The following is a 17729-nucleotide window of genomic DNA, read 5'->3' as shown; positions in this document are numbered from 1 at the left end:
AGTCCATTTTAAATTAATTTTACCAGAAACAGGGACTCTCGCTATCACATTCAATACAAACATAAAATAATAAATTATAGAATGAGCCCACTAATAGTTTCTTAAATTGTACAAGCAAAAATGCTTTAAAATATGATCAAATTTACACACTTATGTGTGTGGACACATTTCAGGCATCTCCTGGATCTTTAGGCTGCATGTGGGCAAAGAGTAATGAAAAATCGAACCACTCTGTGTTCAAATAAATAGAATTCTTAAGCATACTTATACATGCCTGTCTGAGCGTTTGTATCAGATTAGTTTTGTAGTAACAAAAACTTATTAAAGGTAACTTGATATGGCTATTAAAAAAATTCTTACATAGTAAAATTATTGATGAATGCCCCTTTGGGAATCTGAATATCAAATGAGAGGCTCTGTGAATATGGAGCAGTGTTCACCACTTTGCTCTGTATCATAGTATTGACGAAATGTGATGTGATGGTAGATTCTACTTTATAGCTGTACAGAGAGATAGAGTCCTTAGATGGAGCCTGTAAGTATAAAGACATGATATTGTATTTCAGAATGTGGTCATGCAGAGAAGATAAACAGAAAACGATTTTGTAATACTGTACAACAAAAAAGTGCTGCGCTGCTAACATATAAATAACTAAATTATGTACTGTATGAAAAGGAATATGTCCAGATAAATGTGCTAAAATATTCCTTAATGTTCAAAAACAAATACATTCATAAATGCCTCCTGAATGGCCATCAAAATTCTAAAAATAATATAAAGGTGCTAGTAATGAACAGTAAGTCCATAAAATTGTGCCAAAATATTCTTCAATATTGAAGACGAATGTGGTATCTATGGTGCGCAAAAAAGGAAAATCGCGCCAAGATGGAATACATTTATTGAGAAATGGATATAAAATAAAACTGCACTCACATTGAGTACTAAATAGTACAGACGCTAAGTATACACTCCACACTATCGACAGAGGTACTTTCGGTTTTGACCCTGGACCAGAAGTCACCCAGCTTCTGCCCTACACATTGTGTCACTAACCCACATGACTTCCTGAGAAATCACCCTTAATAAATGTATGGCACTTGGAGCAATTTTTCAATTTTTTGAGCACCATACCCAGTCCTGTTGTTTGGGTACCATTCATTTAAGGAGGCCTACAGTAAAGCTTGGATGATCCTGGTGAAATGAGGAGAGGTGGAATCAACAACATTTATTTGATAATAAATTCTTCTCAGGATCTAAAACCAAAACCTTGCTACACAGTTGATCCTACCTCTACGCCAAAGTGAGTGAAATAAAAAATGTTTGACCACATATAGCTTCAACTTTAAACATAGTGATAAATAATGACCCATCCAATCTGATTGATCGTGTTGATCTCTCACAACTCTTACTTATGACCGAACAACAGACCACTCCAGATAGAGACATCTCTGAAAGGTCCAAATTAAAGAAAAAAATCTGACCTTTATCTGATCCTAGTTCTAATTCAAATTTTGCTACTTTTCTAAAACTAGTCAACAAGAACTAGATATTAGTTTTTATCTACAGGTTTATTCTCCAACAATTACTAATATCAGTGCAAAAGAAGTACATGCACTTAAACAACTCTCTGATCATTTTTTAATAACAATCAAGCCAGTGGACAAGGGAGGGAATATTATCCTAATGGACAACACTAAATATGTAGCAATGTGCAACAAAATTCTAAAAAACCAAGAATGGTATCACCAAATTACAATGAATATAGTAGAGACGTTTAATAAAGAATTTTACGAACTCATAGATACAGCATACCTATATGGGACAATTTTAAAATCCACTTGGGATTTCATCAGCACTAACATTCCAACAATCCCAACATTTTATGCCCTTCCCAAAATCCATAAAGACACTTCTGACCGACCTGGTAGACCAATAGCCTGGTGGATGCAGACGCCAAAACAAAGTCAGTCTGCACGCAGTACGGGTGCCAATGCTGTCTGAACAAGGTCAAAAGTACTTGAAACTCTTTATATATACCTCTAAGATTGAAGAACATTGCTGGATTTTTCACAACCCTGATGAGTACAAATCCTTATTGCCGAGCATGAGAGTGTGAGGCTATTATTGCTGGTGAGTGTACATCCTAAGGGGAAGCGGTGACACGTTTTGCACATGGTGTGGTTTGGAGACTATCCAACTAACAATATTTGATTTTCACGGACTGATATATGAACATATTCAGTTATGGATATGCTCACTTTGGACTTTATATGATTATATGCACGTTATTATTACTGGGTGTTATTTCGCATATTATTTATTATTCATTTTAGCGCCACTACTTATCGTTATTTTTTATTTGTCGGTAGATTTGTTGAACATTTATTTAATAAGCGTGCATAAACTGTATGATATGTATGGATCCATGCCAAAGGAATGAGCATTCTGTATGGTGGTGGCAGCACTGGTTGTTCACTGGACCTTCACACTAATATTGAGATTTCGCTGGTCATTATGGTGGCACTTGTAAATGTAATCATTTTGAATATTGAAGAATATTTGGGCACAAATATTATCTGGTCTTATTGCTTATTATACCTAATTTGGTTATTTATAGGTTAGCAGTACAACACTTTTTTTTTTTTTTATTATTTTGTAATTTATTTGTGGAAGCACATACATTGTTTTTGCATCAACTTGTCACTTGGTTTTTTTATTTATTTTTCATATTTTTAATAATTTGTGGGGGCGCATCAGAGTTATTTTTCGATTAGAAACTGATTTTGTAAATTGTATCTATACTCAAGAATAACATTTTATAATACAACCTACTTTCTGTCCTAGGGTAAAAAATCATATTTGCTATACTGTATCTATGGAAGAGTAGTATTTTCAGTTTAGGGCGGTCTAGTTTCAGTGTCTGCTACCCCTCTCTGCCAATCCCTCCACTGGCTTCCATTCACCCTATGAATAAAATTCAGAATACTAGCAACAACTTACAAAGCCATCCACAATTCTCCCCCCATCATTGTTTCAAAATACCAACCAAACCGTTCTCTTAGTTCCTCCCAAGACCTCCTGCTTTCTAGCTTTCTTGTCACCTCCTCCCATGCTCGCCTCCAGGGCTTCTCCAGGACTTCTCCCATATTCTGGAACTGCCTACCCCAATCTGTCTAACTATCTCTGTACTTTTAGTCTCCCCATTAGCTCATCCCCCATAGTTATTACCTTTTGTATTACTTGACACTTTTTTAGATCATAAGTTCTAATGTACAGCGCCCTCTGATTCCTCTTTTATTGACTTGTATTGTAACCGTACTGTCTGCTCTCATGTTGTAAAGTGCTGCACTGTTAGTGCTATATAAATCCAATTTTGAAATAATAATCAAAATGTACTATACTGTATCTATGGAGAAGCAGTATTCTCAGTCTAGGGCAGGACTACAGAACAACGTCTTCCTCTCCTCTTCTCCATAACATGGGGGAGCTGTTTTCTAGTTACTAGAGATAGCTGAGAGCAATGCTAACTGATAATAGCCAGACAACATAGGATGTTATCAGCTCACACGATTTTTGTTAGGAACAACAGGTATTTTTTAAACTCATCCAATAGGGGTTGAAAAAGACTTTCAATTATATATCTAACAAACCAAAATGGAGCATATCAGAGTAGTCCACTGTAAGGGTTTACCAAAAATATGAACCACTTTTGGTTATAAATGGACTCTGTTACCATGCTCAGATTTTGGAAAATTTCCCTCTGTAACTCCTTGATTTTCCTAGGACAACTTTTATTGGCATCATCTGGTGATATTGGTATTGGGATACAATTTTATAGTGTTCCCCATTTCTTGGCTATATCCATCCAACTAAGTACATCAAGTATTACTAGGACAGGGATCCCTCTACTGTTTCTAAGTGTTAGAGAGGTACTCAGAGGTACCCTAAATTTTACATAAAAATGTATTTTTTCTTCATATACCCTCTAAAATGTTTAGTGATGATTTTACAATTACAGTATTTTACATTGTTTTCATAGACAAATTAAACAGATGGCTAGATAGACTAAGACATGTTGTTTTTATGATGTTTTATGATGTTTTGTACCTTATCCCCACAGTATATACTTAGTACCATAGGTTTATTTAGTAGTCTTCGTTGGTGATGGACAACTTACACATTTTTTCCTGTGGTCCGTGTCATTGACCTTGCAGTCACAGAAACAGCTAATGGTTATCTTACATTGACCTTGCATGCTCAGCAGTAATACATACCTCTATACCATCATCTGCAAATGTCAGACTTCTCTGTAACAAAATAAAACAGTTTAAATACAATTTTCTTTTCATTGTAAAGAAAACTTTGTTCTAAATTACAGTTTGCCTAGATAATTACAAACATATCTGTCTAAATTAACTAGTTGTACGTACAAACAATATTATAATATTGATGCCATGATTAGTTATTTAATACGGTTGTTGTTGATTGTAGAGATCAACGAGTCTTGATACAGGAACATTTTTTCCCACGTAACAATGTGCTTTCAATATGTTGTAGTAAGCATGGTGATATTGAGGGGTGTAAAAGGAATGGAGTGGATATTATGGAATCGGTTAAAATTAAATCTACAGCATTTTTAGGGTTATAGTCAGGGTTAAGTGACTATTAGTTGATGATTAATTTTAAAGTATACTTAAAGATAAGGAAACCGATTGTGAAGTTGATTGTGAACTTTCTTCACACAATGGATGCCCCCTTGTCCATTTTACAGTTTGCTAGATCTTTATAAAGACCTTGGAAAAATATCAAAGTTATGAATAACTTAAAGCTGAACTCCAACCTTTCCTTTAGTCTTGTAAAGTTATACAGGCTTCTCTTCTATACTAAAATTTCTTACTCTGATTTTACTACAAAGTGTGAGTTTCTCACAGTGTGCAGTAGAAGCTTCATCAACTCAGACAGAGTTGATGAGTCGCCTCATTTCCTGGCTGGAGGAGGTCTAGCATCATCTAGTCAATTCCTTTCTAACCTTACTGCCCCTGGCCCACCCCTTTCATTCATTGGATTGCAACTCATAAAGGCTCAGAATCACATGTGATTTTTTTTATCTTGGAGAAAGCAAAATGTGAGCATTAAATATTAAATATTTTCCTAACCTTTCATTGCAAGTAAATTGTCTGTCTTTTTACCAATGTAGCTGCATGGCTTTGCACTCTTCACGAAAACAGCTTGTTTTTTTTTTTTTTTAATGTGCTGCATGAACTAAGTGTAGCTGTACAAGTTAGTTATACCAGAGTAATGCTTTATTGGCATGATGTATTTCTATCTGCCTTATAATAGGTCCAACAATTTTTTTTTTCTGCAGCTGACACTTGGCATTGAAAGTAAGGTGCTAATCTTATGTTAACTTCTTTTCTAAAGTCCTCCTCCAGCTGCTTTAATTAATAATTTTCCATGTAATGTATAAGGGAAAAGTTTTTGCCAAGATCTAGATGAAACTTTTACGTTTTGAATAATACATTTCACCTGTCATTTACCCACCCATGTCACCATGTCACTTCTGACTCGGCACTCATCATCTGAATGTCTCATCTGACAATTTATTCTCTGTACCTCCACAGGTATGTCCTTGCTGCTGCTGCAATTCCACCCATAACTGTAATACTGAAAACTGCTTTCCTTATGTTTGTGTATAACTCTGGTATGTCCTTATTTCCCCCCTAGTGTCTTACCTAAAATTATGGCCTGTTCTTATCTTTACAACACTGCCCACTTGTAAGTGTTTCTGAAGTGAAAATCATGCTCTGTTTAGCCAGCCATCCTTTAATAACTCTGATTAGTTTATTGGAAAGCACCCACCCCCATCTCTAACAGCAGGGAAGGCACATTTTCATCTGGGGTTCTTTCTAGAAGTGGGGGTATTTCTATAAGTGGGAGCACTTCTGACTCTGCACTTCAGCAAATGTAAAAAATTAAAGGACACAGGAAAATACTTTTAAAAACACCACATAGACCACAGGTGCCCTTTTTTTACCTCTTCAGCTCTCCATCCCCTCTGTAACATGCGCTCTATACCACTCCTACTGACAGTTGTGTCCTCTCCTTAAACTCTCTTTTATTCACCCCTCTTCTCCACCCAGCAGCTTATATATAACTCCCTCACTTCTGTCCTCTCCTTATTACTGCACTCATCAACTCCTGCTAATTCTAAATCCACACGCTAATAAAATCTCTAGGACACTGGCTCATGTCCCTTCATATAAATCACACTCCTTTCTGTTTCTCCTATCCTCTGGAGATATATCCCAAAACCCTGGGTATCCATCATTTAACTGTACCCAATGCACCCATCACCCAGCCACATCTGGCAGCAGCCATAATTCACACAATTTAGTTCCCATTCCAGTTTTCCCTTCTCTTGTGACCTTTGGAATGCCTGCTATGTCTGTAACAAACTCACTTTCTCCACGACCTCTTTATCACTAACTTATTTAATCTACTAGCCATTACTGAAACTTGGCTTAGTGAATCCGACACTACGTCTTCTGCTGCCCTTTCCCATGATGGTCTTCTCTCTGGATTCATTCCCCCAGACTCAGTGGACGCAAGGGAGAGTGTGTGGGAATCTTTCTATCCCCACATAGCCCCTTTCAGGTACTTCACCCACCTCCCTCTCTGTCACTCTCCTCATTTGAGGCACACTGCATTCGTCTTTTCTCTCCAGTTTCTCTAGGGATAGATGTGATCTACTGGCCCCCTGGACCGGTATCAGCCTTTCTTGATGACTTCTCTGCCTGGCTACCCTACTTTCTCTCTGAATCCCCACAATCATTCTTGGTGACTTCAACATCCCAGTTAATACTAACACTCCTGCTACTTCCAAACATCTCAGTCTAACCTCCTGCTTTGAACTGAAGCAATGGATACATGCTTCTTCTCAATATACTCTAACGGCAATACCCTTGACCTTGTTTTCTCCCACCTGTTCAACCTCTCCAAGTATACTTTCCCTCTCTCTGATCAATACCTTATTAGTTTCACTCTCTCCCACTCCTCCACCTCCTCTCCCTCCAACTACCTAACAATTACCCATCAAAACCTTTGCTATCTCAATCCTTCTCTTCTCTACTCTGCTACTAACCACCTCTATGACAAAATCTCACCCCTCGCCTGTCCAAACCTAGCCATTTCTGTCTACAATGCTTCACTGTCATCCTCCCTGGACACACTGGTCCCCTCACTACACACAGAATCAGGCCCGACCCCTACAACCTTGGCAAACAGATGACACCAGAAGTCTGAAAAAACATAGCCATGCTCTTGGCTCCTGTGGCATAAGACTAAATCTCAGAAAGATTTTAACCAAGATAAATCTGCCCTGCAAAAATACAATTACCGCCTCCTCACTGCCATGCAAACCTATTTTATAATCCTTTTTAACAACTTATTATCCCATCCTTATCGACTGTTTTCTATCTTCAACTCTCTTTTTCGTACTCCACTGCCACACCACCCACTAACTCACTCACTGCCCAGGAGATCGCCAATCACTTCAAACATAATATTCATACAATTTGTGAGAAGATCTCTGCTGTACAGATACCTTCACCACTTAAGACTCAATGCCCACAATCATTACTTCCCTCATTTAACCCCACCACTATAGACAAGGTTGCTAAACTTCATGATAATGTCCAGCTAACTACCCGCCCTCTGGATCCTGTTCCCTCACAAATGCTACGTTCACTCCCTCTCTTCTAGCATCTTCCCCAACTCTCTAAAATATGCACTAGTCACCCTCATACTTAAAAAGCCCTCACTGAGCGTGTCTGGTCTACAACCAACTGAGCGAGCACCTCGGTTGTAATATTGCTTGTTATAAAAAATTATCCCATATTCTACTAAGGCAATTACACACATATTTTAATGCTATCACCGCTGAAAATCCCTTCCCTAAGGAAGTTCTATTATGGCATATAGTGGTGCTGCCTAAACCAGGGAAGAATCCCAAGGCATGTCATAACTATCGCCCCATTTTACTCTTAAATTCTGGCACAAAATTTTAGTTTAATTTTAGCAAATCGGAAATTTTACTGATTGCAATCCCACCCAACCTGAGACCCTATTGTAGGCTAATTTCTCCTTCTCTTAGCAAACACATTTAGGCACTCCCATATTTAGGCACTCACATCTCTTTTGATCTCCACCTTCTTTACACCTCTAATTATGGGAAGCTTCTGCAGTTTATAGAAGGTGGACCATAGCTCCTACCTGACTAGGATGTATTAATGTATTAAAAATGAACATTTTGTTGAGAATCCTCTACCTCCTAAATACAATACCTTTTTTTACTGTGTTTTTTTTTTTTTTTTTTTTTTTTTTTTTAGCATTGATACATGTCCCTAAATAAAGTGGCAACTTCCCATACCTTTTTTTTACCAGTACTTTGCCTATTGATCCTAAAAAATGGCTAGAATTTACTAACAGTTTTCACACACCCTTCATTTCCCAAAGACTATAGTGGGACACGCCACTAAATTTGGGTTTGCTGAATCTTCAACAGAATTTGCTGAACCCCGGGCAAACCTGTTCACTCATTTGTAGTTAAGAGTTAGGGTTGGGTTAACCTATGGACACCAACAAATATCCCTATTTTCATAGACAAACATGCCAGAACATGAACAAAATCCATTGCATTCAGGAATACTGAATATTTCCTTTTTCACAAATAACCGCTATCATATTTTGTTTCAGGCAGAAGAGACTTTATTTGTGTTTACAATACAGTAAGTCCCCTACCTGCGAACGAGTTCCATTCTGGGAGCTCATTTGTAAATTTAACTTGTTAGTAAGTCCAGAAAAAAATCAGCGCTTGCAGACAAAGGCTGCGAGCACTGATCAGAGTGTTCTGGCGGGGAACACAAAGGCACAGCATTGGAGATCGCTGCACCATTATTACTTGTGTTGGTACGCGTTCTGTTCCTTTTTTTTCATTTGGCCTGCTGGGTTGAATAAAAGTAACTGAGTGTGTGTACTTAGCTTTTTTTAGGATTAGATTTGTTCATATCTGTGAAAGTTCCTAAGTAGAATGTTTGTAAATGGGGGACTTACTGTACTGTTCCTAATGTACTACCATAAGTGCAGGTTTTTCCAGATTTCTTTACTCAGTAACAAGTGAAATAATAAGTTCAGGATACCAAAATGAACATTTTTACTTTTAGGTATATGACCATGCACTAGATTACTGAGCAACGGATGAACTGAGACCCCACAGAGGGAACAGAATAATATACCCAGTTTGGAGATAGCAGCACTGTAAACCATGAAAAAGCTCACACATATGTCAGCTAACTTTGGCCCATAAATAACGAAAAATAGTTTTTTTTATGGATTGTCAGTTTAGGGTAGCGTCAGAAGGGGAACAGCTTTTGTTCCCCATAAGCAATTTGGGCAGTTATATTCATCGATCCTGAAAACATGTTTGCAGATGTTCTAGTTTCATCATTCCTACGCATCCTTTTTTTTTTTAAGGTTCTTGAACCTGTGCTATTTCCCCTAAATATGTGATTACTGAAATGCCGTTCCCGGTATAAGCAGCTGCAGATCTTATTTGCCAAGTTCCCGGTAGACGTGTGCAAAACAGTTCTGTTCATGGTGGCAGAAATCAGATGTACAACTCAACCACTATTTGCTTGACCTACAATTTTGCAATTTTGTGATATTGTGCTTAATTGGTTCCAAAACACCATTTCAGAGAAAAGAACATGATGTGAAATATGCTTTCAGTCTTACACCAGCTTGTCATGAATGAATCATTTAGGTACTGTTTGCTTTACTTTTCAATTCCATACCCACAATAATCCATCATATAGATGGTGCGCTTTGTGGAAATATTTACAAAAACTACAAGACTATCAATAATACTCAGAACTATGTACATTGTGCCATAAGTTCAAGAACAACTATACATGACATTGTGCAAGAAGTTTTTTTTTTTTTGCACATCAGCAAATATGAGTTCATAGTATGTTTTTCAGGGTAAAGATCACAGTATGTCCTCTAAATTGCGTAAGATTTTTTGGATATGCATTTTAATCATTGTATGACTTTTATACAGCTAAAGCTATAAGTAAAGGCTAAGAAATTGTTAATTTTTGAAATTTTGGTAACTATAGATTTAATTCTTTTTACCTTAACACAAATTATTTTCCAGATTGATTGTTATTTTTTAGATGTCATTGGCTTTCAATGTTGAAAACAAAATCTGTTATGTTCAATAAAGATACTCTAAGCACTAAAGCTTAGTAGACTAAAGCCTAGTACACACTGCTATTTTTTTTTTGTTTAACCCAGTGCAGTGAACGAAAAAAAAAACCTGACAGCTCAGGTCGGAGCTGTTGTACTAACAATCTGATGTCTGATGCCCCCCGCCAGAACACTCTGGTCAGCGCTCTCTCAGTTGGCAAAGCTTTTTCGGTCATGACGCTTCAACAGCCTGATTGTCGGGTGGCATCGGCTGGTTCAATGGAACCGACATTCGGCAAGGGTGTACGGCAGCTGGTCCGCCAGAAGCCAACTGTTCAGCCGGCTTCTGTCAAATGGTTTATGACCAAAAAAGGTTTTCCAATCGATTCTCAGCCAGCCAATGGCTGAGAGCGCTGACCACAGTGATCTGGTACGAGGGCGTCCCCCTGTCAGAACACAATAGCACAGCAGGGGAGATAACTGTACTAACATCAGATTGTTAGTACAGTGACTCTGACCTTAGTTGTCAGCTTTTTTTCATTCTAGTGGTGTATACGAGGCTTAAGTATGAGTATTAAAGAAACCGAAAGTAAAACTTTTCTTTAATGGCTGTTTAGATCCATTAAGGCTGCTAATGACAAATTTGCCAATCTCCTAAACTAGTTACTGAAATAATTTTCATGAAGATCTTTAGGAATATTTTTTGTCCCTGCCACTATTCCTAGCTATGGGTGACATGTTAAGAGAGAGACTCATCACTTTAACAAAAAGAAGAGAGTCATTATATTAACAAAAAAGTTTTTTTTTGGACAAAACTGTTTTAAATAAAATATACATCAAGACAGAAAATGTTTTTTTGCAGTTTGGAACAGAGGATGTCTGAGTCTCCGTTAGAGTGATTGCGCCTCACTTTTTGTCCGGGTGACAACAAATACACTAGACAGGAATTAGGGAAAAATCTTTCCTTACTCTAATAAAAAAAGAGGCATTTTTTTTTCTTCTATTGTGTTGCTGTTGGAGAGTTTTCCTCACTTTCTGTCTGGTAAAATGTCAGCAGTACAGGAAGTGAGGGTAAAGGGCCATACACACTATAAGATTTTCTGAAGACTTTTTCCTTCAGATTTACCTTTTCTATGTAGTGAAAGGGCCTGCCAGATTGCATACAAATGGAAAGTGTTTAGGTTTGACCTCATATTATATGGTTTTGGTAAATCTAAAGGAAAAAGTCTTCAGAAAATCTTATAGTGTGTATGGCCCATAAATCTCCCTAAAGCTGTACATACATTGATAGAAATTTGGCTGGATCAGTGTGTGGCCATCCCTGCTCAACAGAAGTTGATTGTGTGATCGACCTCTGTTGAATGGAGATGTTGGAAAACCTTTCTTAATCAGTGGCTGCTACCACTGAGCAGTGTATTCTGACAGCTGTGGGTTCACGAGTTGGGGAAATTCCTCCATTCAACTGTTTGTGTGGATGGAGAAATTCCACTGGGTGAACAAAGAAAAAAACTGTGTATGGCCAGCTTAACAGAGACCTGGATAGCAGTATTGCCTGGCATGTGTTCTAACCTTTCCCCATTCTATCCAAAACTAAGAGAACTGTTGGATGTTGGAGATACACTTTAACTACTTGCCGACTGTCCGCCGCATATATACTGCGGCAGGCTGGCTCGGTTCCGCGAATCACCGTACCTGTATGGTGATCTGCGGGAGCGCTCCAGGGGGAGAGCCCGCACTGCCAGTGGTGCGCTCCTGCCCCCACTAGGCACCCGGGATCACTCCCTGCTGAGAGAGAACACCAGTTAACTGTTGTAAGCACAACAGACCGTTGTTCTCTCTGAAAATTTCACAGAGCACCTGTGATCCTCCTATATAGGAACACAGTTCTCTGTGATCATTTCACAAGTCCCTCCCCCCCACAGTTAGAAAACACTCCCTAGGCTCACAATTAAACCTTTGATCATCCCTAGGTTAACCCCTTCCCTGACAGTCTCATTATTACAGTAACAGTGCATGTTTTTAGCACTGATTACTGTAGTAATGTCACTGGTCCCTCCGAAAGTGTCAAAAATATCAGTTAGGGGTCTGATCTGTCCGCCGCAAGGTCGAAGTCCTGCTAAAAATCGCAGATCGCTGCCATTACTAGTAAAAAAAAAAAAAAATAACATAAATCTTTCCCCTAGTTTGTAGATGTGATAACTTTTGAGCAAACCAAACAAAATACACTTATTGGGATTTTCTTTTACCAAAAATATGTGGCAGAAAACAAATTGGCCTAGAAGGATGAAAAAAAAATGATTTTTCCATTTTTTTTGGGGGAGGAGGGGGAATGTTATATAGCAGAAAGTAAAAAAATATTGTTTTTTTTCAGAATTGTTGCTCTTTTTTTGCTCGTTTATAGCGCAAAAAATAAAAATCGCACAGAGGATCCCACCAAAAGAAAGCTGTTGTAAAAAAAGGACATCAATTTTATTTAGGTACAGCGTCACACGACCACGCAATTGTCCGTTAAAGTAACGCAGCGCCAAATTGCAAAAAATGGCCTGGTCATTAAGGAGGCAAATCCTTCTGGTCCAGAACTGGTTAACCTTCAAATTCAGATGTAAATAATGCTTAATGCTTTACTCCAGCCACAATGTTATTTTTGGTTTTGGAGAGAGTGGTGAAGAGGCAACAGGCCTATATTTTTTTTATGACTCCAATGGGGATTTTGTTCTCATACCCTGACCCTGTGGTGCCCACACAACAAATGGGGATGGGGGACACAAACAGCAACAAAAGCACTGTCAGAAGTTATAAACCTTACACACCCTACTTAAAATGTGTTTTTGTCTTTGTCCTTGTTGCATATTTGCCTTAATTTCCAAATGAGTGGAAATCTAACCAACAGAGATATAGACAGCTATAAACAAATAGAGTATCTATTCACCTCTATTCCAAACAAAATACAAAGTTTTGGCTTGTGCTCTACTTTAATTGAATTTTCTTTTATTATTATCTAGTGCTTCAATGCTCCAAAATAGAGAATTATGGAGGCCATAACATAACAGCTGCAGAAAATGCTCACTGTTTGGCTGTAATGCCTGCTGATCAAATGGCTTCAATTCTATACATTTCACTGACTCTTAAAAAGTATGTAAATCAAGTGATGACTTTATTCACTGGGTTTGATTTACTAAAGGCATGTAGACTGCAGTTGCTCCAGAGTTTAGTAAATGAGGTAAAGCTTCACTTTGTAAAGAATACCAAATCAAGTGCAAAAAACAGTATTTTTGCTTGCACATGATTGGATTATAGAAGTCAGTAGCGCTTCTGCTCATTTACTAAGCTCTGGAGCACTGCTAGAATGATAACACTCTGACTGCTGAGTATTTATGGAGGAACGTCATTGCCACCCTAGCCTGCTCTTCAGATTTAGACTACACAATCTTCCTCTCTTTTCATCTCTGTTACATAGTAAGGAGGTATTTTGTAGTTCACAGATAGCTCGAAAGGCTGGTAACATTGTATAGATATATTAGCTCAAAGCTTAGGAAGTTGCTAGGGAATTGACATTCTGGTACGACCAACCATGATTTTTTTGCAATTTAGCCTGAAAAAAGAAAACTATTGCAGTACCATGTAAGGACTGGTAAGCTGCAATATATTAAATATTTTAAATATTTTTGTTCCTGGGTTTAGATATAATTTAGGAGTGCCAGAACTGGCAAAGTTATGACACATGTAGAAGTAGACGGTATGTGGTGCTATGTCTAGGGGCTGCTAGGAACCACAAATACGTTCCACAATATAAAATATATGAAGCTACTGTATAAAGGATTATTTATGTAATTTACTAAGATCATTTACATTTTACCTTTATTCTCTCCTTAATATGGGGTTCAAACTCATCCATGAGTTGACCAAGATCCTAAAAGAAAAAGAACACATTATTCTATAGTTAGGCCTTTTCGGTTATCCAGAGCATATAGTAACATATACCAGAAGAGATGTTATATTTACTTAAAAACATGCAGCTTTATCTTTTAAGGGGCTTTACCAACATGCTTAGGTATTAGCATTTACCGGAAACTCCTGAAAGGAAAACACTAAAGAATGACAAAAGCGAGAGGTCGTCCATATCAGAGTGCTTGTTTCAAAGCTTAGTTTTTTTCTGAAACCTGGGTGCATTTACTGTATTCTTTGAATGCTTAGACTCAGTAATAAATATATTTTAGAAACCAAAATAAGTGTTCTCAAGGCAAAGCAATGCCTATCAAAGAAGACAAGCAAATGCTAAAAGTAAACTTCACCTACAACACCTTTCCAGATGACTGTGATTTATTTCCCTAAACTATATAGCACTTCATATTGAACAGAATATATTGACACCCTTTCCTGTCCTAAATGTACTTTTTTTGGAATTATCACATTTACAGACATAAGTGTCATTCGAACCTATAGTGTTTAAAGACAAATTCTATAATAAATAAAAAAAAACCTGAAACATAGGAAATGACAATCACAATGCCGCTGGATGTCTCCAAAATATTTTTTAAACCTTTACTGCATTTGGACAAACAGAGGCTTTGTTGGAAATAAGATACCAACAATACTACAACATCATTGTAAAAAATATGTGCATAATATTCTTGTTTATGAAGGGCATATCATTTTACACTTTGAATTTGTTTCCGATAGGTATAAATTGAGCTAATTTTTACTGACAGACAGTTTTATGATTAGTGGCAGGACTGATTGCATTTATGTAAGAGATTAGTAAAGAACAACAGATCGCTGTTGTCTAGTTTGAAATTTCTGTTGGAGTATACAATAATGAAATAAGAAATTTCTGTTGGAATATACAATAATTAAATAGGTAATTTCTGTTGGAGTATACAATAATGTGCTATGTTTCACAATTCATGGAACTTTAAACATACCGCTGCCTTGTGATAACTTTGGAGAGGAATTTAAATAGATCATTATTTCAAAGAGCTGGGCTTTGAATGCAAAATGTTTGTCAATAAATGGCCACACTATATATTCTGTTTCCTTTTTCCATTCCAATATACAGTATATATACATGAAAATATTTTTAGGCTCTGAAAATTCCTTTAAATCATCCCTTTAAGATATCTATTACTAATCACAGCTAAGATTTCTATCCAGCACTGGATGCCTGCAATAGGCCAACTGAGAGTGTCAGGTCTAGATCCTGGGCTTGTATGTCACTGACCATCATGTATTATGTGTTTTGTCTTAAACTAGCACCACTTCCAAGAGCCATAATGCCAGCCTCTAGGGCTAGCTGGTGACTAGTTCTGCAGTTATCCTTACAGGCTCTCTTTAATCAGCAGTGATACTCTGTAACCCATACTACCAGAAAAAGATTTAATTATTCTGACTATACAACATCGTTCATTACTGGTTTATTATTGGCGCAATGAGATACTGGTGACAGAAATGATGGAATGCCAATGGGCCCAATGAATCTTTTGAGGTATCTACAGAGCTCCATGAGTACTGGAGTAATGTAAATACTGTTGCTAATTACCCTCAACCGTATGCCATGCTTTATCCGTTTTTACTTTGTTTTTCCAAGTTTCTACATGGTTGACGCTGGTTTTAGCCACGCAAATGCAATTCTAACCAAGCAGAAGAACGGACTGAACCTGGAAGAGCATGGTGACATATGATTTAAATTTACTAATTTCCAACAAAATATCAGTGCCCTTGTTGATTTATCAGATGTATCCTTCCTGTTAATGATAACAGTTTCTGTAGCAATGGTATGCTAAATGTTATATTTTTCAAATTTAAATATTAACTAATATTAAGTTATCAATTAAAAATTACCATCCCTAGTACTATTATTGAAAGTAGTATTTAATAAATTAAGTTAATGTAATAAATATTAAGGGTCAATTAACTATCTGAAACTCCTTGAAGGGGTAGATGAGCTACAGAGTTTGGGGACTCTTGAGCTAGTGTGAGCCCCTACTATATGTAGTGTGACGCTGGTAATTTTGGTCATTTAAACTAAACTAATCATAGCATGTTAGTGAAATATTGTAACCAAATAATAACTTATAAAATTACTGGAATAAAAAAAAACATCATTTAATATAAAAGCTCAGCATCATAACACATATGGACAGGTAAAATGTACTCATGATAGATAGAAACACTTGAAATAGACTGACATAGCTTAACACATAACTTAAGCAGATAGTCAATCACTTTTGTTTATCCACACCAGACTTAATAATGGCTTTGATGGAAACAAATACCATTGCATTTGCTTTTTTTAAATCTGGCTGAGAACTTGCATGCAGAAGTTTATATATTATAGTTTATATAGAGAAGATTTAAAATTGTAATACTTACAGCAACATCAGGGAACTCCTCTATGTACAGATCAAATCCCCTTATTTCAGCAGAGAATAATAGCAACACAAGACAAAGGAGATTCCTCATGATTTCTAATTATCAGCCAGATATCCTTCTGGCATCCAGCAAGAAAACCTTCTTCCAATGTGGCAAAAGCCACTTTAAAGTTGAGTTTATAACTTCTCTTTTTTTCTAAACCTAAAATGATAAACTTTGCTCTTTCTAGTGCAAATATTTGCCATGTAGAAGAAGTCACAGCTAGGACAGGGACTGAGAGGTTGTGCAAACATGTAGATTTTAGTTTATCATCTCATGATAACCATGTTCTGGGACGTTGTCTTTGCATCTTTCCCTTTTTACTTTGAAGTTGATTTTTGATCTTAACCTTTAATAGTGACACAATATATGGAAAACAGCTAGGACCAGTACGCCTTACAGATTTATAAAGTGATCTATAGTCTTTCTCAATGTCCTTTTTATGTACGTATAATAAGTCAGACTAATAGATTAATGTGAACACATCAGTGTGAATCATTTAATGAAGTAGTTTATCTGATGTACTGTATGTATTGAACAGTGCATTGAAGCAGCCATATTTTCTTACTGCACACAAAGAATCTGCTTCTTGCTTCAAAGTACTACACCAGGGGTGTCCAACATGTGGCCCATGAGAAGCATGCAGCCCAAGATGGCTATGAATGCGCCCAACACAAAATTGTAAACTTACTTAAAAATGTCGATTTTTTTTTTAATTGTTTTGTAAAAATGCTTTTACACTTAGTGAACACATGCGGCTGAAGAAAAAATTGACAGTGTCTCCTATTGGACTTTAACAACTTCCAGCCCAAGGACGTTATATGATGTCCTGGACTTTGAGTTGAGATATCTGAATAATGCCTGCAGCTACAGGGGCTTCTACCGGCTTGCCTGTACGATCGGTGAGCCGGAGTAGGAATGCAATATAGAGGACCAGATGGTCCCCAGCAGTCTCTATGACTCTCGGATGCCTGGGCGCGACGTTATGGGCGCGACGTTATAAGGACACGTCCAGCCTGGCATTTGTAAATACTGTTGTTATCTTGGCTGGAAAGGCTGAGATTGTTTTCTTTTT

General features: G+C 37.2%; 1 protein-coding gene across 1 annotated transcript in view; it reads right to left on the bottom strand.

Moving 5' to 3' along the window:
• Positions 1-16786, bottom strand: part of ITIH2 (inter-alpha-trypsin inhibitor heavy chain 2) — a 64894-nt gene extending 48108 nt beyond the window's left edge. Inside the window, exons 1-4 of the mRNA XM_082255135.1 lie at positions 16616-16786; positions 14103-14156; positions 4276-4308; positions 361-533 (exon numbers count right to left, since the gene is read on the bottom strand). Coding sequence (XP_082111261.1) covers positions 361-533; positions 4276-4308; positions 14103-14156; positions 16616-16705 — 350 coding nt within the window. The 5' untranslated portion in view covers positions 16706-16786. The remainder of the gene's footprint in view (positions 1-360; positions 534-4275; positions 4309-14102; positions 14157-16615) is intronic.
• Between the last annotated feature and the right edge of the window lie 943 nt (positions 16787-17729).

The sequence above is a fragment of the Pelophylax lessonae genome (assembly GCF_965119305.1).
Source record: "Pelophylax lessonae genome assembly, chromosome: 4".
Lineage (NCBI taxonomy): Eukaryota > Metazoa > Chordata > Amphibia > Anura > Ranidae > Pelophylax > Pelophylax lessonae.
The sequence above is the reverse complement of the archived record's forward strand: the minus strand, read 5'-3'. Positions and strand labels throughout refer to the sequence as shown.